The sequence below is a fragment of the Halichondria panicea genome, chromosome 1 (assembly GCF_963675165.1).
Source record: "Halichondria panicea chromosome 1, odHalPani1.1, whole genome shotgun sequence".
NCBI lineage: Eukaryota > Metazoa > Porifera > Demospongiae > Suberitida > Halichondriidae > Halichondria > Halichondria panicea.
Genome location: NC_087377.1, coordinates 13,078,198 through 13,105,316, shown reverse-complemented (window position 1 = coordinate 13,105,316; position 27,119 = coordinate 13,078,198). Strand labels below are relative to the sequence as shown.

The 27,119-nt window shown below is 41.5% G+C and overlaps 2 protein-coding genes and 3 long non-coding RNA genes across 11 annotated transcripts in view; 3 read left to right on the top strand and 2 right to left on the bottom strand.

Annotated features, from left to right (window-relative positions):
- Positions 1–458: 458 nt before the first annotated feature.
- Positions 459–1,568, bottom strand: LOC135350283 (uncharacterized). Of its 6 annotated transcripts, XR_010399105.1 has the most exons (10): positions 1,502–1,568; positions 1,397–1,452; positions 1,304–1,337; positions 1,203–1,253; positions 988–1,149; positions 895–936; positions 798–843; positions 685–749; positions 596–636; positions 459–535 (listed from the first exon to the last, which is right to left on the bottom strand). It is a non-coding gene; the product is annotated as an uncharacterized LOC135350283 (long non-coding RNA). The 6 variants fall into 6 exon arrangements; XR_010399104.1 differs by having other exon boundaries at positions 1,203–1,337; positions 1,502–1,556; XR_010399106.1 differs by lacking the exon at positions 1,397–1,452 and having other exon boundaries at positions 460–535; positions 1,502–1,544.
- LOC135350409 (uncharacterized) lies at positions 1,440–3,392 on the top strand. The gene is made up of 3 exons (XR_010399145.1): positions 1,440–1,727; positions 1,929–2,049; positions 3,205–3,392. It is a non-coding gene; the product is annotated as an uncharacterized LOC135350409 (long non-coding RNA).
- Positions 3,393–4,942: 1,550 nt separating this feature from the next.
- On the bottom strand, positions 4,943–22,544 carry LOC135349323 (uncharacterized). The gene is made up of 8 exons (XM_064547852.1): positions 22,458–22,544; positions 15,112–15,145; positions 14,698–15,048; positions 6,578–6,883; positions 6,423–6,520; positions 6,266–6,295; positions 5,205–5,244; positions 4,943–5,116 (listed from the first exon to the last, which is right to left on the bottom strand). The coding sequence occupies exons 1-7, from the start codon at positions 22,533–22,535 to the stop codon at positions 5,206–5,208; spliced, it is 936 nt and encodes a 311-aa protein (XP_064403922.1). The 5' UTR covers positions 22,536–22,544; the 3' UTR covers positions 4,943–5,116; position 5,205.
- LOC135350437 (uncharacterized) lies at positions 8,299–12,311 on the top strand. Its single transcript, XR_010399150.1, has 2 exons — positions 8,299–11,993; positions 12,130–12,311. It is a non-coding gene; the product is annotated as an uncharacterized LOC135350437 (long non-coding RNA).
- Positions 22,545–24,884: 2,340 nt separating the features above from the next.
- The window catches only part of LOC135347994 (uncharacterized), a 10,549-nt gene continuing 8,314 nt past the window's right edge, over positions 24,885–27,119 (top strand). The window contains exons 1-8 of one of the 2 annotated variants that reach the window (XM_064546175.1): positions 24,885–25,065; positions 25,270–25,428; positions 25,734–26,009; positions 26,063–26,242; positions 26,302–26,520; positions 26,582–26,785; positions 26,850–27,004; positions 27,055–27,102. In XM_064546175.1, the coding sequence (XP_064402245.1) occupies positions 24,987–25,065; positions 25,270–25,428; positions 25,734–26,009; positions 26,063–26,242; positions 26,302–26,520; positions 26,582–26,785; positions 26,850–27,004; positions 27,055–27,102 (1,320 nt within the window). In that variant the 5' untranslated portion in view covers positions 24,885–24,986. Of the gene's footprint in view, positions 25,066–25,116; positions 25,429–25,733; positions 26,010–26,062; positions 26,243–26,301; positions 26,521–26,581; positions 26,786–26,849; positions 27,005–27,054; positions 27,103–27,119 lie in introns of both variants that reach the window. The other variant, XM_064546174.1, reaches the window with a different exon arrangement.

Genomic DNA, 27,119 nt, shown 5'->3' with positions numbered 1-27,119 from the left:
CTTCGCCATGGATACATTCCTTCTGCGCTTAGAGATTGTGTACTTGTTCCAATCTCTAAACCACTTAATAGAATATCAGATATTTTTTCGAACTTCATTTCACGTGCTTTAGCATCTAAATCCACCCTCACTAGCCGCGGTTATGATTTCATACGTAGTACCACCCACCGCGGAACGAAAATCTAATTAATTTTAAATTACTTTCATTATCAGCTCCTACACAGCCAAAAATCCACGGGGCGTGTCAGGTCCGTTACATGTCCGTTACAGGACGTTTACCACATCCTGATACGGGACCGTTGGGTAGACACTACTAAACAGGCCGTTCACATACAGCCCGTACAAACGGCCTGTATTCAGCCTGTATCATACTGTTCTCATGCACAATTTAATAAGCTAGTATCATGCTTCAAAAGGTCACAATTCAAAGACAAAGAAGACAAGAACAAGATAATTATACATATATATTAATTTCTGTTCAGCTACATTATGTCTCTCATTATCATATCCGTGTCTTCACATCCCCACGGTGGCACTGCAGATAAAAACAACCAGTTGAATCGTACGTTAACGCCACATAAGTATACTAACTTACTGTATTTATATTTGTCTTGTTTTTGTGCACAAAGATAGACTCTGAGGAGAAGAGGCTGGGAATTATACAAAAAATACACCACTGCTTACCGGCGTACTATGAAGTCAGTGAACAGCTTGAAGGGCCGTTCTTCATCTCCGAGATAGCTCGCCAGCTGTACACTAATAATACTTATTCACATAGATTAAACTAAGTTGCTTACCAGGCAATTGTTGCATTCTCTTTATCATTCGTCTAAAAACTTCAATCTATGAGGCATATAATGCACCACCAAACACATACAAAATAATGGCACTTACCTAACACATCCAGACTCCAACTCGGCATGCCAATAAAGAAATCTATTAAATAACATGTGTAACGAGTGCTAAAGATGAAAACAATAAACAAACCTTGAGTTTTGCAACATCTGAAGAAGAGTTAGAAGATTAAAAGAAGAACACACCACTGTCCACTGTGAATAATCTTACCGGCGTACTATGAAGTCAGTCAACAGCTTACAGTGTGCTGTACACATTACAAGGGCTCTTTTTCATCTCGAAGATATCCCGCAACTGTACACCAATACGCTATTCACACAGATTACATACTTGCTGAATTTTCTTACCAGGAAACTGTTGCTTTATCTTTAGTTCATTCTTCTGACAACATCTAGTGTCTACAGAAGCAATAACGTATCACAAAACACAATAGAACAGTGGCACTTACGTAATTAGTCCAGACTTCAACTCGGCAGCATTATCTAAAGTCAATTTGATTGCGTGTTTAATATGTGAATGCTAGTGAAAGAGAATAACAAACCTGGGAGCATTCTTCAACACATCTTTATCAATAGTGAAAAAACTTCAGATGGGAGCCTACGATGAGGAGGATTATTTCAAAAAGGAAGCAAAACGAAACGTTTACCTTGTAAAATTGGCCAGTGTTCCAGCTTCAAAAGTCCATAACAACGTGCAAACCTGAATTTATAAACATACAGTAGAGGTGAAATTTACAGACCTTGGAAACAGTGACAGTTTTCTTTATTCAACTTCTTACTAAAGTAGTCTACAGTAGTTACTGTGTCAGGATCTCCTGGTTTCCAACGAAACAGTCAACCAGCCAAGGGCCAGAGCAAGGGATCACTTCAGAGGTAAGCTTTGTGTGCGTATATAGCAAGCATTATGTAGCTAGTATAAGCCTTCAGAAGCCTCTGAGCTGATTTAATATGCTTATGCACTTGCCTAGATAGCTTATGAGTGTGTAAAGTATACTGGTGTAGAAGCTGAGTTAGTTTAGAGCCTGTTTTTAGAGTGTAGTGTACAGTGTTTGATATTCAATTTATTTGTTTCAGTGTGGCAAAGAAAGATGCACCCCTTAGTAACAGTAACAGTTCTCTTCAAGCTACCTTGTAGTTCTATCTGAACAGTCGAAGAGTTATCCAGCCAAGGACAGAGCGAGAGATTACTTTAGAGGTAAGCTTTGTGTGCGTATGTTTTTAGCTGATAATACTATACGCTTACCTACGTAGCTTGTAAAGTATACTTGCTCCAGCAGTGTGTTGAAGCCCGAGTTTAAAATACAGAAGCCTATATATGTACGCTCAGCAGTGTTGCAATGTAAAGGTGTTATGCTTAGCTATCTGTTGGTCTCATCCACAATGTATTCTGTTAATAGCTGCATGTGTATTCACTATTGGTGCCCGCGTGTGTGTGCGTGTGTGCGTGCATGTGTGTGTGTGCGTGCCCGCCCGTGCGTGCGTGTGTGCCCCCTGTGTGTGCCTGTGGCATGATACTTTATGCTGCTAACAATTTACATTATCAGTGCTGCCAAAAGTTAATTCTTATGCCTAGGCTTGTGTGAAGTTTCTGCTTGCTTCCAAGGTTACAATTCAATTAGTCTACTACTCAATTAGGCTCACTACTATTAGGCTCACTGTACATGACTTGTACAGAGGTTGATTGCATAATAATGTTCTGACCTTTTCAGGGGAAAGCAAAGGCTGTTGGGCTTATGAGTGTACTGTTTACTTGTGTAAGGACATTTTCTTCCCAACATAATAGGCTTGTTGGTTGTGTTATGCTCCCCAGCTAGGATTAGGTCATAATTTGTCATTAGTTGGCTTGTGTGTTTGCCTGTGATATGCATTGTAACTCTTTTGTGCCCAAAGTTGAATCTTTTTATAAACTCCCAGTTTATTGTAGGATCACAATTGCTTTATATGTGCCTATGAGTTCTAAGGTTGCATGATTCATAATTATTTTTTTGTCACCCTTGTATGAGATGTACTGTACTTTGTGTATGGCTGTTCTCAGTATACTTCTTTAGGTTTGTTGGCTTGTGAGTTAGTGCTGTGTTACATGTATCTACCCAATTTTTAGTCTGCTGTCTATTATAGCAATTCAATTATAATTATGTGGCTGAATGTTATTATTCAATTTAGTGTGTGTATTGATTGCATGATAATCTTTTGATCTTTTAGGCACCACCCCAAGGTTACATTTAAAATTCAATTGTTTATGGCTGGCTTGTTGGCTGGTGTTTGTCAGGTTCTGTGCTACTTGTGTGTAAGAACCATTGATTCTAGAGGTGATCTGCTTGGTTGGTAATACTCTTTCTTCCTCATGCAGGTCTGTGAAACAATCGTCACTGCTATCTGCCATGGAACCACCACCATCTTATGGTTCTGAGAAGTTCTACTCACTGTGACTACTATCCAGGATACCTCATCCCCTGTGTACAGAGGCCTCTTTGTTATTGTTGCACCATAGAATTAATTATTGTAATTGTATTTATTATAATGTATGTTCATTTTTGAGATTGATATTGAATTTATATAAATACAAATTTCATACGAAATTTTAAGCAAATTTTTGATTGCTAACCTATGGCAATCGGACTTGGTATGGCTTCTGTTAACCTTCGAGAGAAGCCTTGCAAAGATGTGGAGCTCAGGAAGGTTGTAGCTTACCACAAATTAAATAAGAGTAGAGTTCCTTAATGACACAAATTTGCGTTAACCGCGGCTATTCGGCTACTTCAGTTTTCTCATGGGCGTCACAATAATTATGGTTAGCCACAAGGACTTTACTTTAGTAGACTGTACTAGTATAAGTTCATTTAAGTCTCATCTGTATTCACATCTAGTTGACATGTTGTAACTATTAAAACGTATGTTATAGGACTCACTTCACCCTAGCTTTGTAGCTATTTGTGTATTTGTGTATAATTATGTATAATTGCTAAATCTTTCATAAAAAAGAGACAAGAACCACAAAATTATTAGTCATTAGATTCGAGGTAAGGTCGTTTTTAAGCCGCGGCTATTTCTTGAGCTATATATACAGCCACCTCGCTATTCCGGCCAAGTTGCATGGTCCCAAGGGTCCCCATTATTTTCTATGATTAGCCAGCAACTCAAGATTAATGGGGTTGCTCTAAAACATCGAGAATGACAAAGACAAATTATACTTTTTTTTCGTATGGCGCTATATTAGTGCCAAATTGAAGTATGGTATACTTTTTTCATAATAGGAGGTATACTTTTTCATTGGGGGTATACTGTTCATTAGGGTTTCATCATAAATCATAAATAGAACAGTAAGAGGGATTGGAAACGACCGGGCCGCCCTGTGTAAAAGGTTGAATTCGCGCTCGCAAATATTTTCGTGGTTGATCGTTCTGTGTTGTATTTTAACTGTTTCTAGCTATCCTATCCACTAGCGATCACTCAGGGGCTGGGAGGTACTCTAGAGAAGTAAGTTTATACCACTGACAAGCTCTAAGTCCGTTGTCTTTACAATGAATTACTCTATGTCAACTTTTCTCTTTCCCTGCTGTGGAGTCAAAACAGCAAAGTACATTGACTTGGTTATTAAGTGCTACATAGAATGGCCATTTATAACTTATACCGAGTAGTAGTTTGATCCCTGCCGTGCATGCACTGTGTGCACATGCATTTTGTGTGCGTGTGCTTGCACTTGACAAACCACATTTACAACCCACTTCCAATGTGGTCCAGTAGTTTTAGTGAATCTGATTGGAAACTGAAGAATTTATCTTCACAATGTGATCCTAGTGTGTCACAGTAGTGATCTATAAAAGAATGGGGTGGAGGGTGGGCTTTAGGCTGACCACAGCCAATGTATACCCTAGGGTACATGAATGTACGCCTATAGCAGGGTACATGGATGGGATTTGTACCCGTGGAGGTTTCAATGGATATTCCTTAGTGTCGGAGCACATCATGGTACAAGTGCCTTTTAAGTATTATGTATGTGTGGCATATTAGTGTAGAGGCAGTAGACTCTCGGTCAGATATGCTGTGCTCCATGCAATTAGCTGCATGGCCGGTTTTGGAGAAGCGTGTATATACATATTGCCATTATTTGAGGGAAACGAAGCTTGCACAGATATTATCATCATTAACACAGCACCTATAATTATAATACATTAGTCTCTCTACAGTCTGTTATTCTCTACAGTCCGTTATACTTAAACAGTGTACTAAGTCTTGCAGACTTGAAAGATTCTTCTTACAATCTACAGCGAGAACGAACAATTATTGTATTGGCATACAGTGTGGAGTCTTACATGTAGGGTCGATGAATTAAAGATAATAATTATTTACCTTATTGCGATGACTGTCGATGTGGTTCAAGAGCTTCGCCCTGGGGAAATATCAAACATAAAAGTAGTGAGACAAAATTAATATGAAATTATAAATTACTACTAGGCCCTGATAAATTATGCTCGTAATAATTTAAGCATAATAGGCATCTAAACAATATTGGGAATAATAGGCATCAATGTCCATGTCTATAATTAATATGTCGCATTTTTTTGCACTTTTATGAGAATAATCGGATTTTTTATGTGAATAATAGGCACATTTTCAAGAATTAAAGAATAGAATAATGGGTGAAAAAAAGCATAATAATTATTTATCAAGGCCTAATTACTACTACATACTCTTAGAAAATCCACAGCTGATTTAACATAATTATGCAAAGGTTATTATCATTACAGTAGACTCTCGTTAATCCGGTCACCCTTGGGACCATGCAGCTTGGCCGGAATAGCGAGGTGGCTGTAGCTCAGAAAATAGCCGCGGCTTAAAAACGACCTTACCTTGAATCTCTAATGACTACTTTTGCGGTTCTTGTCTCGAGGATAATAAAGGATAATGAATCATTCTGTTCTCTATTCTAATCCAATTTGTAATCCAATATAGTGTAATCCAATTTTATTTGCTAAACCACACCCAAAACGTCATATCCGGCCGTAATATACGTATAAAATTACATTGAAAACCTTGTTTGGGACAGCCAGCACTGGCCGGTAAACGGAATAGCGAGTGGCCGTACTTCAGGGTGAGTTTTGTGCAGTAAACATATAGCTAGCATGTGTTTGGGACAGCCAGTAAACGGAATAGCGAGTGGCCGTACTTCAGGGTGAGTTTTGTGCAGTAAACATATAGCTAGCATTCCGTGCCAAACCAAATGGCCGGTATATCGAGGTGGCCGTACTTCAGAGAGCCGGAATAGCGAGAGTCTACTGTATATCGAGGTGGCCGTACTTCAGAGAGCCGGAATAGCGAGAGTCTACTGTATATATATATATATATATACTACCATTTTGATACAGCCAACATTGTTACATGCATATCAATAGATATACATACATACACACCTTTTCATCATTTACTTGCAAGAGTGATATCTGCAAGAGGAGCAAAATAAGGCTAAGTACACATGCGTGAACTGTCGATATTTAACATCAAGGCAGTACACGCATACACAATTTATGTATAAATTATTATTATTATTATAATAATTATTATGCTCACCTTCCTCTTTGCTATCACAAGAAACATAACCAGTATGATAACAGTGACGATGAGGAGAAAACCGATTAGTGTTGGAACCAAAAAACCAAAATAAAACTCTACAAAAGGGAACAAAGATAATTAGATTCATGCATGAGGATTTGTTTCAAACAAACCTGGACATCCTTCATTAACTGATTCGTCTGTTGATGCTCCTGCAGCACTGATAGTGCCGCAAGTGGAAACACTTCTAACATCAGCACTTATTGCTCCAAATGGAATGCTAACATTCAGACTATTGTTAGTAGACGTTATAGTTGTGTACAACACTCTGTTCCTGTAAACTCTTACAAGATAATAATCAATGTCAAATTGGGAGTTCGCAGGTGGGGTCCACCAGACACGAACTGATCGACTTGCTATAAGCTCAGCACACTTAACAGTGTAAAAACTCCTCACATCGGATGGTGGTTCCACTCGTGCTGTATAATTATATGAAGGATCACAATTACTCATCGTGGTTGAGTAGTCAGGCACCGCTGCCCTCTACCGTTGCACGGAAGGATTTCGGGAATCACTTTGTTGCATGTTTTACGTAATTAGTATCATTATCCGAGGCGCGTGAGCCGCCACGGGTATAGTAGTCGTTTGGACTTGCACGGCCAGCAGGTATAGTTGTGTTTGTCAGATCTGAGCTTGCTCACCTGGATGCCACAGCACTGCGTCTACATCATGAATAGTCTTCACACAATAAGTTATTAGTTTTAACAGGAGTGTATGAAGAGGAGTATGCAACTCCCACGCACATTCCATTCTATATCTCGGACTGAATCCGTCACTAACACTTGTAGTTATGTAAACTGTTAGCCATGAATAAAATTAAATGTGGGCTGGAGGTACAAACCACACGTGTGTGTATGCTGATATCATTTTTACCACTACACCTACGCACCCACTTAAGATGCGGTCTGGTAGTGCGAAGTTTACAAGTTCTGTTCAAGCTAAATTTTGCTCGCTTTTATTAGACAACAAAGCATTAACACTAAAAGCTGCCACTATCAAAAGTATTAACTTGTTGTGTGGAGGCTACCCATGCTGTAAACGCAGTGCTAGATCATCCAGGTAAGCAGACCCAGTCACAAGCTTGTTCAAGCTTCTTAGCTTTTGCTCGACAAAGAAGCTTTAACATCAAAATCTGCCACTACTTAAACCAAGATATTGTTGTGTGAAGGCTATCCATGCTGTAAACGCAGCGCTGTGGCATCCAGGTGAGTAGATATACTCGCGACAAACAAACAGACAAACAAACCAACATACTACTATACCCGTGGCCGCCCACGCGCGTCTCGGGTAACAAATGCCATAGACTAGGATCTACAACTGTAGTAACCACAGACCGTGCTCTATTATTCTGTGGTTGGCATTTTTGGAACAGTTTGGTAGTTAGAGCATGGCTGGGGTAGTTAGAGCACGGTTGGTGGTTAAAATAATTGATTTTTAAGCCATCGAATTTTATAATAACTACAACTGCTCCATGGTTGCAATGAGAGTACAGCTAAGTTGATTCTATAAGCTTCTAGCAATGCTATCTTGCTAACAAAGGCTTTATTCTCGAGTAAAGGCTAGTATTGCTAAGTTCTCGAAGCATCATGTACATGAGCTTCTCGAACTTCCACTTGGCCAATAATATCCATAGAGCACTTGCAACAGTGCATTAACTAGTACATATCTTGTGTACACAATATCTTGTGTACACAATATCTTGTGTGCACACATCTACTGTATTCTGGTATCATTGTACAAGTGTTTGGTGGCTTACCAAGACCATTGATTTCTGAAAATGGATTCTCTCACACGTGGTAATGAGCGCATGCGCAGGAATAAAGGGTGTGTCAGCAAGTTACAAGAAATTATAAGAATAGCTACTAGCTTCTTTAGCAGCTCTTTCTGACTCTTGTAGCTAACAAAAAGCTAGCGCTTTAGTGCAAGGCTAACTTATAATTTTTTATGTTGAATAGAAAATTGTGCGAACAGATGATGCTATGAAAGATTCTGAAGAGGCCTTCAATGTGAGTCAAATAGCCATAACTTACAGCTGGAATACACACACAGACAGCTTTACCATATCCCTCGTGCGGCTACGCCTCGAGGTATAACAATTTGCTGTTGTTCTATTAATTTTCTCTTAAAATTATACTTAAATACAACTCTGCGCGAGGCATGTCTAGTATGTATATGTGAATTACTCGTCATAGATCTAATTAGCGATAGTTGATAAATATAGTCTCCGCATGGTCCTGAAGAAAACAAGACATCACTAACATCACTATAACACATAAATAACTGCAAACTTACGACAGAACAGCATTAAAGTGCAAACCCTCGGCTGGGGACATGATTACAAAGAAACCAGAAGAATGATATAATACAGTGCATGTAGTGGTGTTATCATGTATGACGTAACTGTCCTAGCACAGAAACTCAGGAACAATAAAACTAAACCAGATGCTGAAACATTTGAGAACAGGGTTTTAGTGGCACCAGGAGCACATTACAGAAGGAGCGTCTCACCTCGGGAATTGCATCTCATGGAAGTTTGCAAAGCATGACCTTATATGCAAAACCACTAAGTGGGTCTGCGGGCGAATGCTAATTGAGCTGACGGTGCACTTTTACCAAGCATAGGTCAATAAAAGTGAAAAGCTACAGCTAGCTAGCTAGCTATAGGCCTGTCTCTCTTCTAAGAACCCCCCCTACTGCAAAAACAAAACGCCTAGTATGTGTTAGTCTAAGTCTAGCAAACTTTCTCTGTACAAAGTGACTGGATATGCTCCTATTTTAGAACTTTCTGTACCTCACCGATGACAGTCTCTTCCATGATATATACCAACATCCATCAAAGATCTAGCTATTCATTTTAGCTCTTTCTGGCTCAACCTAGCTCTCCTGCTGCTGCACTACATACAAAATCCGTTTATAATGATATTCACAGGCTGACCGCGGTCTGTAATTTATGTACACAGTACTTACACACTTTTCTTATAAGGCAATGCGGCGTTTAGGAAAGCACACGAGATGCGATTTCCGAACCCATGCACAGTTAGACGCTCCTTCTGTAATGTGCTTCTGGCATACAACACAAAAAGCATACAACAACACACAAAAAAATCCTATGGCCTACATAGGCTATACTTATTTTAGCCAATGCTCTTCTTTCCTTGCTTACTTTTTGCTTAGGCCACTCCAAGTGATACTCTGGTTTCTGGTCCTGAAGTTTTTCTAATTGCATGCGGGCGGGCGGCTTTTCTTTATCAAGTTTACCTTATGAATCTCATTATTTTGCAAATGAATATCATTATCACACTATTTTGTACCACATGGACCATTATGCGCATGCGTAGTAGAAATAATGAGATAGAAATCCAATAATGAGATAGAAATCCAAGAATAAAATCTGATGCGGGCGGTGGACCAGAAACCAGAGTATCACTTGGAGTGGCCTTACTTTGAGTCATAGAAGCTCATGCACTGATTCTGCATCAGTTGCTGATACTAATAGCAGCATGCAGAATCAGTGCATTAGCTTGCACCAGATGGCTGCTGTCTTCTTTGAGGAGGCTTGCATAGTCTCAGATCCATGCATCACCACTGCATGCTAGATTCACTGTCATCAAGTCTTATCTGAACTAGATCTACATGTATTCATAATTATCACTCCTAGATCGTGGAGATTCAGCCACGTGTGTAGTGTGGCCTCCTACTGAGCATGCTATAAGCAAAAGTAGATTAGCAACTGGTCGGAGAGAGGTAAGTGGTGGTCGGATTGAAGAGAACGGTGCATGGTCGGATCTAACCACCCCCAATCAGTGTGGGCTGAACCCTGCCGTATATGCTTGATCAGGAGCCGCGGCTACTAAATGTTTCTTTTGCTAGAAGAGGCGGCTGGCTACAATTCGAGAGAGGCCACTGTTCAAGAGCAGCGTTTATTAGCTCCAGCTAATTCAACAACCATTAGTTTGTCATCAAAAGTTCTTTTCACCTGCATAAACTTGAACTCTGCCATGAGGGAGTCTTTTTTTTTTTTTTTTTAGATGCATTGCATACAGGCAAGGGCGAGAAGAGGGCATGCAACTCACCCTATTCTCAGAATCATCCGACTTCGTATTGAGCTATTTTTAGAACTGCCCACAAAAACGCCTACGCATAACATTTGACCGCACAAGGTAAATCAAGATCTTTTTTTATATCTGCAGCTAGCTAGCTCGATTGCAGCATGGATAGAACTAGTTCTCAGCAGCAGTATGGCTCGTACTAGCAGTGTCAAAGGCAAAGGCAAACCATCCAACAGTTGCAACGCCAAGAAGATGAAACCTACCTGTCTTCCTGAGTCTCTGGTACTTCTTAACAATACGCCCAGCACTTAACTTCCCTCTCGAAGGGGTTGTCTTGGACCTGGCTGGACTAGGACTGGTCATGACACTTCTCTAAAATAGCTAGACTAGCTAGCGCTTTAGCATGCAAGGCAGCTAGCTAGCTAGCTAGCTAGCTCTGATGTACACGCCCATAATTATAACTCCGTAAATAACACCGCCCATTTGTTCCCGTCCGTATACTGGATTGTATATCCGGTCTTTGATACGAAGTCGGATGAGTACGTACGGCACATAATGAGTTGCATGCCCTCTTCTCTGTATACGCCCTTGATACAGGGAAGGACAGAAATAGCTTATTATAGCTAATGGTAATGTCAAGTAGCACACTAACAAGCTGCCTAGTAGCTATGTACATGTAGCTAGCTGCTAGTATCAATAATTTTTTTGGCTGCCACGTACAGAAATGCTAGAGTCAAAGTTCACTGAGGCTACTATTTGAGAGCGGCTACTAAATGTTAGCAAGGGAGGCTACTATTTGAGTGTGGCCTTTATACAAGATCGGCCTCTGATCGAGCATATACGGTATGCACTGTGGACTAGGATCACAGCAAAGAAGCCTAGAAGTATTGCTCCTGTATGGATCCCAGAGTCAGCTAGCTAACAGGGCCAGGGACAACAAACCAATCACAATTCTAGCTTTCTATTGTAGTGACCGTTTTCCAGCTACAACATATTAAAAAAAAAAAATGTCCATGAAAACATGAGGTGGTGGGTTTAGGGGGATTAATTTAGAACAGCAAATTGTTATAGTGGGAGTAAGCTTAACCCTTTCCCGGCTTTGGACGACATATGTCGTCCAGCGGACCGAGATTTTTCAAAAATTTGCTGTGCAGGCTGTGTTGGAGCTATGCGCACGCTGTAGGTACCAGCACATGCGCATTGAGCTGCTCTTTCACGTGGTATTTTCAACATCTTGCTTTGAGGTACGCTTTGTGCAGTACTGTCGAAAGAAAAGTGACCGTTTGATGATGACTTCAAGATCTTTGTAGTACAACCTCAGTGGGGCTCTAGAGCTGCTAGACAGTGAGAATATCGATGCTTATGGCCTTGTAGAGTGAGAGGACAGTGACTGGGATCGTAGCTAGGTAGGAAGCTACCTCAAGCTAAAAAATAAAGAGCCTGAGGAGCCTGAAGGAGCTGGACCAAGTTTCTGGATCTGGTAAGTCTAGAGTAGCATTTGTACAACCTACTGTATTCTGATAGCTTCAGGATAGCTTCAGTATAGGTTTGCTTAGGCTAGTTAGTACAGCAGTGGATATCATGAGCCACCATTGAACTTGTAAACGTGTGTGTAGGTGAAGAACGTTTCCCGGGAAAAGGGCGTCTGCTGATACGACCTCGCAGAGAAGTTTCGGCAGATCCTGATCGAACTATGTCACCGTGAGAACATTGAGAACACTTACTTAGTGTCTATAGTCACTTTGTGCCTTCGTATAATATTGTTTGTGTACATAATTGTGAATGTTTGTAAACAATCGCTAATTAGTTGGGGGTGGTCAGTTGCTAGGTAACGATGATGATGTCATGGTACCCCCGGGGTCTGGGCTACCTGTAGGAAATAGTTACGAGTGATTTCAATGTACGGTTCATAAGATATGGATTTTTAAAGAAAAACATGTATTTATTCTGTATTATTTTGTTTTAATTAAAGCCGGGAAAGGGTTAAACAACTAAGGTCTCAGACTTTGAGAGCTATTATGTGGCTTAAATCTATCAACTAGTTCTTGTTATGCCTCGAGGCGTAGCCGCACGAGGGATACGGTAAAGCTTATACTGTGTGTGTGTCTGTTTGTGTGTGTGTCTGTTCCAGCTGTAACTGCTCAACGATGCAATGCGACGAAAACTAACAGCTTCTATAGGCTTCTAGCGATTCGTGGATTAGCAAACTAAAGCTTTTTTCTCGAGTTATGGCTAGTTTGACTCACATTGAAGGCTGTTGCAGTCTCTTCAGAATCTTTCATAGCATCATCTGTTCGCACAAACTTTCTATTCAACTTATGAGTTAGCCTTGCACTAAAGCGCTAGCTTTTTGTTAGCTACAAGAGTCAGAAAGAGCTGCTAAAGAAGCTAGCTATTTTAGTAGCCATTATATTGAACTTGCAAACACACCCCTTATTCCTGGATGTAATGCGCATGCGCGCTCAATACCACGTGTAAGAGAATCCATTTTGAACCTCAGATCCTGGCAAAATCTTCTGAGGTCCTGGTAAGCCACAAACTAACCTTTTTTTATAACTCTTTTTAGACAGCTTGTTATAGATACTACTTTCTGTGATTGAATTCTCTGATTAAACTCTTTTTAGACTGCTTGTTATAAGATACTACTCTCTGTGATTATGCCTCGGTGCGTATGCGCAAGCGAGGTATACGGTAGTGTGTTTGTGTGTGTTTGTGTGTGTGTGTGTGTGTGTGTGTAGATTGCTACAGCTGCTCCAAGGATGAATCAAGAGTTTCTATAGGCTTCTAGTCATGTTCACTTGGATTTTAATTCGTGGATTTACAAAATAATGCTTCGTTCTCGAGTTATGCCTACTTGGAGCCATTACAGCCTTTTCAGAAGAGCACGTAGCCAAACTTGTTTACCGAGTGTTGCTACTCTACTTAGTAGTTAGCTCTGCACTAGAACGCTAGCTATTGGTAGCTGCAAGAGTGAGAAGAGAGCTGCAAAGGCTCTGCTAATGCAGCCATTAATTTAAACTTGAACTTTTGGCATCGATAGTTTTTAACAACAATCACGGTCGATCATTACCCATTCCTGAGTTTTTGCATGCAGCAATTGTTTATCATGTGTATAAAAGCTATTAGTAACTTTATGTTATGTAGCCTTGGCATCTCCACCGAGACATCAGCACCCGCGGTGCTTTTATTGATTAAACTCTTTTTAGACTGCTTGTTATAGATACTACTCTCTGTGATTGAATTCTGTCGTTTATCTCACAGACTATACTGACTATGCCTTGGCTACAGGCACAATCAGTATGCACTATTAACTGTGGATACCCCTTTCTTGTGAAACAATCAAAGCCCATTGCAAAACGTACACTCTAATACTTTTGAGCGAAAGCAAAAACATAGCGAGAGGCATTAGCAAGCGTGCGCTTGCACACTCGTTTGTATCAGGAGCACATGAGGAGGAGATGGAACTATGTTAAACCGCTAAGAGCTGCGTTATCAGCCGCACATGTACAGCACATGGAAATGTGGTTAGACGATATTGAGTCCGCAATAATTATTATGCATAGTAAGTCGCTCCATCTCCTCATGCATATGCTTCTGTTCGTATATATAGCTAAATAGGCTTCTATTGTCTAAATTATCTATGCTTCCGTAAAAGATTTGCGGCACTGCGCGGTGCTTCATGCCTTCATGCCTGCATAACCCTTCCTGGATATTTGAATTTTCCTTTCGGGACAAGAAACAGGGGTACTAAATCTAGCTGGCTAATTCGGGACAAGTACTTATGCATATTGCACTCTAAGAATGCAATACCGTATAGCAAGAGGGTATAAACTTTTGCGGAATACTATTAAAAAGGGTTTTGCCGATTTTTGTGGACAACCAAAATTAATAATTCGTGGGTATAAATTTCGTGGTACATTAGTAAATACGCAACCTCAAAATACCTTCTATCGGGTATAATGTAATACCGTACAGCTGGCAATTTTCGGGGACAAAACATTCGTGGTTGAGCAATATTTAGTCACTTCGTGGAATATATTTTCGTAGTTGCTGCTTGCACTGCAGGTAAATGTAGGCAGTCGCTTCATTCGTGGGTAAATATTCATTGTCTGAGCTCCAACCACGAAAATTTTGTCCCCCGGAATTACCAGCTAACAATTACTCATATTACTAGAGAAACTCACACTCGTGGATCAATGGTAATACAAAATCATTCAGAGGGCCAGGAACATCCGTAGAACATGAAACATTAATCCGCACATCACTCGATACTCCGATTTGAAGACTAACATCATAATATGTACCCGACAAGTTTGTAAATCTGTTTATAAGATTAAGAACAACATTTGGAGCAGAGGGGAATACTTGAGCGTTTGGAACAGGACCGGTACTGCCGAAAGGATGATTAAACAATGGTGGAGAATCTACAAAGAGAGTGCCTCCTTGCCCTCTGCAAGTATATGTGACAACTTCATTAGAACAAGAAAAGTTACGGCCGGCAGAATTCAAATCTGAATTAATGTACTCCACCTGACCTAGACATGAAAAACAAGATAGTTGAATGAATGGGGATGGACAGCCATAACTACTGTACTTACCAATAACTGGTGCAGCAATATAAAACGTCACCACCTAAACAAGAATATAACAATTATACTTATAATGGCCTACAAATCACACATTTATACAGCATTGTCGCCTGGCCAAAGCATTCCAGTGCTATATGTATTGAGCAGATTAAGACTAGGAAAAGTGCTGAGTTAGGGTCCAATCATGCTCACTCAGCACTTCTCCTGGTCTATATGTTTACCGTAGCAAAGGGCCTTTATACACACTCCTGAGCATCGTATGAGGCATGGTAGGTATACATACCACAAGTGTCTAGAAAGTCATAACAAGACTTTTATAAGCTTTCGCAAGAACCACAGAAGACTTTGAGCTGCTGCTGTGCACGAGTAAATGGAATAAGATACTGCTAAGGCCAAGTAAAGAAGATTTATTGATTCTGCTTCGGTCAGTCATTATTCATTATACTTATTATTACAACACAGGCTGGGAAAACAAACTTACAACTGTGGGAGCATACGGTATATACAAACTTTCACGGAAAGACCACTGGAAAAGGTTATTTTTTCGCGGAATAGCAGGCTTTTTGCAGCTGCATGCTGCGATAATAAATTTGTGGGTATAGGTACACACAAACATAAAATTTTATACCCTTCGCAATCTGATTGGCAACTTTCCCAGCCAAATTTCCGGGACAAAACATGGGGGCATTGCAAATTTTGGGGGAATTCACAATAATTAAACGCGCGAGTATAATTTTCAGTGTAATTCATACCAATTCATACCATGTTTTTACATGTTGAATTGTTGTGGGGATGGTCCCATGCAGTTATCACTGCTCATGGCTTCACTAGCTCACTGCGCATGCTCATAACAATAATTACGGCATTATTAATTGCACACCAGTAAGTGAGCCCCGCCCCCTTTTGGACTGATCGAGTTAGCTAGCTAAGTTTTCTTGTTTCTGTTCATTGTTTTAAGAACATGTAGCTCCAAGCTTTTCCAGACTTGCTAAGCTTCTTATATCACACTTACGTCACCACTAATTTATCTCATTGGTCAAACTGTAGGATACAGTAGACTCTCGTTATTCCGGTCACCCTTGGGACAGTGCAGCTTGGCCGGAATAGCGAGGTGGCTGTATTTCAGGAAATAGCCAAGGCTTAAAAACGACCTTACCTCGAATCTAATGACTAATTTGTTCTTGTCTCGAGGATAATGATCGAATCATTCTGCTCACTATTAAGTGTAATACTACCAAACCACACCTAAAACGCCATATCTGGCCGTAACAAATGTATAAAATTACATTGAAACCTATAGTTTGGGGCAGCCAGCACTGGCCAGTATGCGGAATAGCGAGTGACCATACTTTAGGGTGAGTTGTGCAGTAAACATCTAGCTAGCAATCCATGCCAAACCAAATGGCCGGTATATCGAGGTGGCTGTACTTCAGAGAGACGGAACAGCAAGCGTCTACTGTAATATAGATACATATATAATATAGCCTCCTTCGCAGGCCCTCCTTTTTCTGTTCTTTGTCACAATAAGATCAATAATTAAGAAGAGGAAAATTGGAGGAACAGCCTTCGTGAGACCTTTAGTCAGTAGAGTAAGTATAAAAGACTAGAAAGACTAGAGTAGACTATACTGCTGTATCTACTAGTCAAGTGGGTCTGTTCTGAACCCAGGAAAATAAATGAGATCTAGATCTAGATATTGTCTACGATGTCTCCACACTTGATTCTGGCGCACTATCTAGGATGCTAACAGCTTTTATGTTAGAGTTTGCAATGCGTAGGCATGCTGTAGCTTTTTGCTCTGTCAGGCTCCGCCCAGTTAGTGATTGCCCACGTTCATTTTCACCTGTCTACCACTTGTCTACCGTCACGCGACTTAGAAAGGCAAGCTCTCCTTTTTGTTTGTCTCTTCCTTCTTTCTTTCTTTGGTGTTATAAGCTCAGCAAAGCAAGAGTAGCCATAACTTTTTAGAATTGTTCGGTATCTATGGTAATGTGAGCAGAGACTTTAGGAATGACTCATGGCCAACCTCCTCTGGTTTGCACCTGCATGCTACTGCAACATTAGCCTCGAATCCACGTCGATTAAAATACGCATATACCGTATAGCGGGAAATTTTCACGGGTGCAAATGTTCGCGTTTCAATTCCAGGAAACCACACCCACCAATAGCTTTGCATGTGAAATACTGAAATACCGGTGCGTGGGAGTTTATACCAGTTTTAATTTTCGCGTTAACTACTCGATCGATCTGCCCTTGAAAAACGCGAAATTTTGCACCTCCACGAAAATTTCCTGCTATACGATATTTTGATCAGCGTGGATTCGAGGCTACCGCAACATGAACATGGAATTCTGGAGCACAGATTTCTCAGACTTTTTCAACCTAGCCAGTTGCAAGCAAGCAGCCTCACCCCATCTCACTCTCAGTGCAGTCTGGGTAGGCATTGTGATTCTTTCATTATGCCTCGAGGCGTAGCCGCACGAGGGATACAGTAAAGCTGACTGTGTGTGTGTGTGTGTGTGTGTGTGTGTGTATTCCAGCTGTAACTGATCAACGGTTGCAATGCAACAAAAACTGACAGCTTCTATAGGCTTCTAGCCACGATCTCTTGGATTTTGATTCGTGGATTAGCAAACTAAAGCTTCTTTCTCGAGTTATGACTATTTGACTCACATTGAAGGCCTCTTTAGAATCTTTTATAGCATCATCTGTTCGCACAAACTTTCTATTCAACATAATTATAAGTTAGCCTTGCACTAAAGCGCTAGCTTTTTGTTAGCTACAATAGTCAGAAAGAGCTGTTAAAGAAGCTAGCTATTTTAGTAGCCATTCTTAATTTCTTGTAACTTGCCGACACACCCCTTAGGACACTACTGTGACACACTTGGATCACATTGTGAAGTCAATATCCAATCAGATTCACCGACCCTATTGGAAGTGGGTGTCTAAAGTTGTAAATGTGGTTTGTGAAGTGCAAGCACACCACACAAAATGTGCACAGTGCATGCACGGCAGAGATCAAAGAGTGTTTACTACTACTCAGTTGTAAATGGGTTGGATAACAGCTTCTAATTGCAATATGTGTTCATTACAAGCTACCTGTACCATGGATATCTGCGTGTGCATTGTTATTATGCCTCGGTGCGCATGCGCAAGCGAGGTATACGGTAGTGTGTTTGTGTGTGTGTGTGTGTGTGTGTAGACTGCTACAGCTGCTCAAGGTAACCTCGATTATCTGGCTTGGAAGTTTCTGTTTAGAAAATGGGCGTGTCCTTGGAATGCATGCGCATTGCAGCTGTTACTATGGAGACAGGTCTGCTTATCTTCTGCGCATGCGCATACGCAGACAACCATGCCGCTGTTTATCAATAAAGTGGGTGGATCAAGGCGTGGTTTATCTATTCGATTATACGGTATATTCAGTTATCCGGGCTGCCTCTGGAACCAAGGTGTCCGGATAATCGAGGTTCTACTGTACCTCAAGCAGTTGTATGTATTCCCTTGGAGGCAAATCCAATACACCCTTGATATCCATGGTACAACTATTACTTGTACCCTGATCTTTAAAAATAGTGGTAACTAGTGTTCAAGCTGGCGCTGTGCTAATGCCTCTCGCCGTGTTATAATTATTAGTTTCTATAATGAATTTATTAAAGTTAGCTTATCTATATAAAGTCACTGAGAAGAAAAGACTTATTTACATGCATCTATTGTTGTTATTTATTGTATTATATGGCTTACCAGGACCTCAAGAAAGAAGAAAATTGATTCTTCCAGGATCTGTAGTTCAGTGTATATAATATCTAAGAAGAAAAGACCTGTGTACATGCATATTGTTATCTATATTGTAATATATGGTAGTGTTTTGTGGCTTACCAGGCCCTCAAGACAAAGATGATTCTGCCAGGAGGATCTGGATCTGGATTGGATATTATTTTCTCACACATGGGAATGAGCGCGCATGCGCATTACATCCACTGGAATAATTAAAGGGTGTGTCCAAAGAGATCAATTTCACAAATGGCTACTGCATGCTAGCTTAGCTAGCTGTTTTAACAGATATTTTCTGAGTATTGTAGCCAACAAAAAGCTAGCGCTTTAGTGCAAGGCTAACTCATATGTTGAATAGAAAGTTTGTGCGGACAGATGATGCTATGAAAGATTCTGAAGAGACTGCAACAGCCTTCAATGTGAGTCAAACTAGCCATAACTCGAGAAAGAAGCTTTAGTTTGCTAATCCACGAATCAAAATCCAAGAGAACGTGGCTAGAAGCCTTATAGAAGCTGTTAGCTTTCGTCGCATTGCAACCGTTGAGCAGTTACAGCTGGAACAGACACACAGACAGACAGACACACAGACACACACACAGTCAGCTTTACCGTATCCCTCGTGCGGCTACGCCTCGAGGCATAAAAATAGTGCACCGGCAGGCCGGTACCAGAAGTTGTGGTCTATTAATTATGAAGTCACTTCCTGTTTTAATAGTTGGTTTTAAAATTAGTTGCTGAAGTTTCAGGCATCATATACAGTAGACCAGTAGTGTACAAATGTACTATGAGTGTCTGCAGGAGTGTCTGTAATCACGCAGACCTTCTTTTGCAAGATAATTAGCAGCCAGTCTTCTTTTGATACTATAGCTAGCTATGGCTATGTGCTAGATCACGTGCTTGACTAAATCACGCTAGTAGCAGGTCAAAGGTCAACTTGTGATGAGCAACCGGTATGTTTTCAAGGTAAATTGACCAGGCTCAAAGTAGGTACGGCAGGGGGATGAGAAACAAGTAATTGATTTGGAGTGGCCTTAGCTCTGTTCTACTGGTTACGGCACTAAGGACTAAATTATTGAAATAGAGTCTGAAAAATGGATTAATGATTGGACTTTATACCGTATAGCAGGAAATTTTCGTGGGATGCAACATTTTGCGTTTTTCGAGGGCAGAGAAGTTAACGCGAAAATGGATAAACTCCCACACACCAGTATTTCACATGCAAAGCTATTGGTGGGTGTGATCATAGATATAAGAAGAGAGAGGGATGGGAAACGGAGCACGTGCGCACAATCACTTCTGTGTAATGCCAAAAGTTGATCCACGTTTCGCCTTTAGACACCCCGCCAACCAAGCGGGAAATGTTATTACTATCATTCACAGCTCCCCACTGGGACTTTTAGTCCTGTGCTGAGCATCCACGCCTCCTATAGAAGCGTTGTGTATCTCACCAAGTATTATCGTTTCGGTTATCTAGTGGCTTTGTGTACCTTCTACAAGGAGAGGCTGTGACTACAGCCCAAAATATTAATGATTCCCTCTTTCTTAAGTAGCTGGGCATTGTATGCAAGTAAAATCAAAGCTACTTGGCTTTAGGTTGGTCAGTAATGTTCTGGTTTTGACAAGCATACTTTTTGTGTACTCATTTAGAAAGTTATATCAATGATTGAATGTAGGTAAATGTCTCTTTGTATTCATTGATAGTTGGTTCATCGTATCGGCACAATAATTTACGACAGAACTTTGCTACATTTCCTATCATGTCTGTGACTGTACTAGAATACTCAACAATACAGACAGAGCTCCTCTCAAGAATTTGCCTGTCCAAGCTGCTTTTTACTGCCTGGAGGGGTCTCACTAACTATTGCTGCTACCTTGTTGTGACTGTTCCACTAGCCATTGCTAATACATGGAGCTCAGTAGCTAGTTTATAGCCTAGTACTAGCTAAAAGCATGGGCTGGAGGAAATAAAGAAGAAAACATTGACTGAAACGCGGATCGTCAATGCTATTTATGTAGCGTTTCCCATCCCTCTCCCTTCTTATATATCTATGGTGTGATTTCCTAGCATTGAAAAGTAAAACCCACGAAAATGTCTGCTGAGGGCTCTGGAACGAAATAGCGAAAATGTGCACACGCGAAAATTTGCCGCTATACGGTATAGTAAAAGCAGGGTCTCTCTTCATTTAACTACGGTCACAAGAGTGTTGCAATAACTAGAGTGTCATATCCGGTGCGCGGATATTATTAACATTTTGGCAGTACCGGGTCTAAGCTGGAGTCAGGTGTCCCGTGGACTCTGTCGCCCTAGAAGTCGAAGGTCACATGACTGTGGTTAGGTTTTGGGGGAGTCCTGAGAGGGTGTCATACAGGGGGGGAAAGGGGGGATATCCCCCTCCTAACTCCAATTTCCCCCCCTTTTTGCATTCAGGTACTAGTTGTAGGACTGAGTTGGCAATTTTACATACTATAACAGGGTATTGAAATAACAGTTATTTTTGAGGGGCCCTCATTCAGCCCCCTCCCGGTAATCACATCGTCAGATGGAAATAGGTGATAGGTGGTAACCGACTGGGGGGGGGAAGGCTCGAAAATTGAGCAGCAGCCAGTGTGCTCGTGAGACAGTTCTGTAAGCAGGTGTACTTGCACGTGTAGGCTACGCATGCGCGGTAGCTTAGCAAGAAGGGGCACGCCTGTATGTCTGTGTGCCCCTTACCTCGAGGTAAGGCCGCTCCCTCGTTAACTACGTTTAACTACCTTAAACTACATACAACTTGATCAGTTCACTAATCTCTGCCACTCACAAATGGCCACTTTGATACGTGTTCAGATAATTATGACGGCATAGGTAGTATGGTTTAGTAATAATAACAAATTTGATCACTCAGGCAATCTGTTGACTGAAGTTAACCATGGATCAACTTCAGGCAACAAGTTATAATTATGAGTATAGCGCGAAATTTTCAAGGGGTGCTGATTTTGTGGGTTAGTAATCCTACACGAAAATTAAGTCCACGACAATTGTTCTTTAATTAGAAGTATCTGCTATAACATGCAAAGATTAAAGGCGTGGCTTCCGATAAGCTGTCATTCCAGGTTACATCAATATCAACTGCCCCACTTCTGGGAGCCTGGTTGAAATAAAATCCCCACTTCCCCTCCCATACCCCCCCCCCAGGCCCACTTAACAACATCGGGATTTGACTACACGCGGCTAGATATTACTGTTGAAAGTTTGTATATTGAGGAAGTCAAATTGCCCACCCTATCCCGCACCTCGGGATTACTTGCTGAATCAAATCCTAACTTAACTACCGTAAAACCTCGATTTAAGGCGACACTTTTAAATAATTACGTTTTGCGAAAGTAGAGTTTTAATGTACACAAAAAATGAATTTATATGGTGTTATAATATGGGCGAAATGTCCAAGTGTCGCATATTTAGATGGTTGCCTTAAATAGAGGTTTTACGGTATGTCCCCACTATGCCACACGGGGGGGGGGGTAGTGGGACTGACATCGATAGATGCAACTCAATAACTAAAAATATAAAATATATTATAATACATGTACCTACAGCAACTTACCGCTAATGTTGCTACAAATGTCATCTTGGTTTTGCACATCATAATTAATCCATAGGTACTAGGTGGGGAATGAAGCATTGTGGTATAATAGTTTTTGAAATCTTGTACGCTAAAAATTACAGTGTGGTGCAGTGCAGTAGTATAGTCGAGTTCACATTCACGTACCGAAATAGTTGGGCGGAGTCCAACCACACTATCACGACAATACCGTATAGCGGGTAATTTTCGTGGGGTAAAATATTCGTGGGCAGGCTGACCTCCACAAAATTTTAACGTAGGCGTGGCTTATCGGAACATAGGAATGCCGGCCGTGCAGCCACGCGACTAAACGACTCACGAAAACCACCTTTTCTCGAGTTGAACGAATAATTATTTTACCCCACGAAAATTACCCGCTAAGGTAAGTATACTCACAATGCACCATATACACTAACTACTGTGGCACTAGACTCATCTACTTGTAAGAAGGTAAAAGGTATATAAAAAGGAGGAATAAGTAAGCATTATAATCTAATAACAATGTTATTACTTTTCAGCTGAGAGTTTCCAGAGGAAGAAACGTGGGATACAATAATACATGCAACCTCACTATACATGATAAATTTTCACTTCACTTCACTTCCCTGACCATAATTTCTGTTATAAGTTTTACATTAAATGTGCATTAATAGTCTCTGTACCATGGTATATAAATCAATACCTTCTGTATGTATAATATACAGAAGGTGCATGCACTTATTAATGTAAACTTGGAACCAAAGCATGTGTTTCAAATGTTTTATGCATGCCTCCCGGCCTCCGGCCGCGCCAACATGCACACAAATAAGCAACCATGCAGCTTAATTGCTTACTGTTCAACTGTAGCCTACTGGGCTAGTGAGTCACTAGGACATCTAGTGTTGTGCCTGCTGTCCAAAGCAGGGCCGTAAGAACCAGGGGGGCTAGGGGGAAACTGCCCACCCACTCTGTAAACCAGGGGGGCAGAGCCCCCCTGGCTTTCAGACAGTGAAATGGGGTGGGGCTCCTCTGCAGAGTCCAGCAGATCACAGTCCTGTTATTATGGTTAAATGCATGTGGTTTGTTGCAACAACACTGTACAGTAACTAAAGTAAGTTGATCCACATGCAGCTGAAAGTTATATAGCTAGAGCTCATTATGGCACAATATTCATTCTTTTTTCTCTTCAGTACTACCTCAGCCTGCCCATTATATGAATGAGGTATAGGCGAACTAAGACCTTCTTCTTACGAAGCTCGATGAATCCCCAGCGTCTATTCTTACTTTATATACACAAGTAGCTAACTGATTCGCTTGACTTTGAAGCAGTTGCTCGTGACTTTGCTTCCACTAACACACGTCGAATAAATTATTTTGCGTATAGCTCTCAGCTCACATGCAGATCATTTCATTTATGTATCTTTCTCCTAGCTGTTTATCTCTCAAAATGTAAAAAGTTCGCCTCCGGCGGGACGGGAGGGACCCACCCCCTGCGTCGCAAGGAGAGGATCCATTCCTTTTTTCTGCCTCCCCCACTTAAAAATCTTCTTACGGCCCTGCAAAGCAGGCCACACATGGCTCTTTAGATAGCATCTGTGTGTAGCAAAGGTCAAATATAAGGTCAGCACCCCCCTACGTACATAGGTAAAGGTCTCTAGCTAGAAGGTGAGCTTTTACTAGAACTCTCCACTCGAAGGTTAATCATACTCTCTACTAGCAAAGGTTAATCGTACTGCCCACTAGCGAAGGTCACTTTTACTCTCCACTAGCGAAGGTTAATCGTACTGTCCACTAGCGAAGGTCAATCGTACTGTCCACTAGCGGTCAACTCTCTACTAGCGAAGGTAAATTGTACTGTCTACTAGCGAAGGTCAATCGTACTCTGTGAACTCTCTGGGCCACCGTATAGAGTAGTCTCATGAATCAGCCGCACCTTTGGTGTCCGTCTGAGCACTCTTTACGTGAACTCATGGGCCACAGTGGATTTCCAACGTGACCAATGAGATTGCTCACAAGCATCAGGTGACTTGAATAGGAGGCAGCAAATAGTGAAACGTTACATGCGGTTGAGCAGCAAGCAGTGATGTGGCTGAGCAGAGATAGCGGATGTGGTTGCATTTTTATGGTTTTGTCAGCTTGTATAGTGACGTAATACATTCCATTGTGAAATGACTTCACATAAAGAGTGCTCAGACTGACACCAAAGGTGCGGCTGATTCATGAGACTATGTATAGAGTAGAAGCACCCATGAGCTTAGCCTCGATCCCAGGCCTCTCTTCTTTGCTCTCCTCCTTTTTGAGGCCTTTGTGAAGGAGGCTACCATGAGCTAGCCTCCTTCACCGGCCTGGGAAGTGCGGCCTGGGATCGACTGCAAAGAAAAGATATAGAGGGCGATCATAATTCGAGTCAGCATATGGAAACCATTCTTTTTTTGTGCAGACCTTCGATCTAAATATTAAATATAGAGAGAGAGTACTAGTAGCGAATGGTTTTTGTGCAGACCTAATATATAGAGAGAGAGAGTAGCAGAGATGAATGCAAGATCATCAGATCTACAGATTGCTGTCACTCTAGCGTTGCTTATTTTAAGTTGGTCATGCCGAGGGGAAGGTAGGTAGATGTATATAATAAATTATTATTAAACAATGTTACACAAAGCAGCTTATTTGACAATAACCCCCACTGTGGCTTGTCCTGATGACACTGTCACCTTCACCTGCACTCTGCCTGGTAGCTTTATACAATGGGATATCACTCCACTGCAAGGGGCCCGGTTCAGCATATTTTTACGTTTTAATAATGATGATGCCACAGAAGGTATTCCAGCATTCCGTGGTGTTCGCAATGACACGAGTGAAAATAATGTCACTGCCACTCTCACTTCACTGTCCGAGGCCTCCATTGTGGAGGGTTTTATGGTGGAGTGTATTGGGGCTAGCTCACGAGAAGGTCCTCTTCCCATTACTGTTGCTGGTGAGTGGTTGATGAATGAGAATGACAGAGTTTGGGCGTTGCCTGGTTTCCGTGAAACGAATAATACAGTGCATGCAGTGTATGATGTGCCATGGTTTTGTACAGGGGGGAAGGGGAGATATCCCCCCCTAGATCCAATTTCTCCCCCCCCCCCCTAAAATGTGCATTCATGTATGACCTGAGTGTCCATAGCTGGCAATTTTACATACTAACAGGGTAGCAAAATTTTCTGGTTACTTTTGTTACTTCCCCCCTCTACTTCAAAATCCTGTAAGACACCCTGTATAATGCACACACACACACAGATCCACCCTCCCCTCCCTTGAGTCCAAGAGTCTCCTTCACTCTAAACCAACCCAGCTACTCTAATACTACCCTGGAGTGGGGCCCTCCCTCCTCTACTGGCAGTGTGTCTGTCAACTATGTCGTTACTATCTCCCCAACACCTTTGTCCGGGTCACCAGTCACCGTGGAGGCCATCTCGGCACAGATAACTGTCTCCTACAACACTCTCTACAATGTGACTATCAGAGCTGACAACTGTGCAGGAATGAGCCAAGAGAGTTTAATTATGGATCTAAGTCAGTCATGATTTATATAGCTAATACTATATAATTCCTCCTCCTTAATGCAGTTGTGTGCCCCACACCGTCTACTGCTGCTGATGTGACTATCACCAACACACCTCCTGTCACTATTGGTGGATCCATGCTCACCTTCACTTGCAGAGACAGTGAAGTGATAACCTCAACCTGTGGCAGTAGTGGGTGGTCTCCTGACCCTGGGACCTTTGACTGCAGCAGTCCAGTTACAGGTATAGATATCATACATAACAGATTGAATGTGTACATATTTCTATGGTGACCTTATTAGATCCCTCGGTCACCTGTGACTCTCCAACAGTACCGTACAATGGCACTGTGGACATCAATGGTATGGAAACACCACCCTTCTCACTGGGTTCACAGGTCATCTATCGCTGTGATGATGGACTGTTCCCCCTTGATGTGAGGACCAGCACATGCACTGATGTAGGGGGTAGGGGAGAGTGGGTGGAGAATCCTGGGAGCTTGGTATGCAGAGTGAGTCCAGGTAATACAGTACAGTTGTATCGCAGAATATCGACCGTTTCCAATCCTTGATCTAATTTTAGTCAACTGCACTGTTCCTGACGAGCCCTTAAACGGGACTATAGTGAACTACAAAAGGTTGAACGAGACAGTGTTGGAGGGAACAGTGCTGACTTACCAGTGTGACAATGAACTCTCACTGACTGGGCCCAACACCATCACTTGCAATAATGCTGGAGAATGGAGCACTGAACCCGAAGCAATCATGTGTGTAGTTAGGACTGAAGGTGATGTTTATATATAAACTTGTTTAGTTTTACATTGCTCTGTACATAATTATATCACCCCCAGGTACTGGCATTGGACCTATAGTAGTAGGTGGTGTTGTTGGTGGTATACTGGTGGTTGTGTGCCTCGTGGTCATTGTGGTGATTGCCCTGCTGTTACTGAGGAGACAGAAATCAGATGAGCTCAATGAAGATGTTGTGGAAATGTCGGGACTTCAGGTAAGATCATAAACTCAGTGTGTTACAGTAGTGTATGTGTCACTGCTCAGGGAGACTACAGTGAGCTGAGGCATGACGGTCCAAGGAATTCAAAGAAAGTGAGTTGATTCTTTTT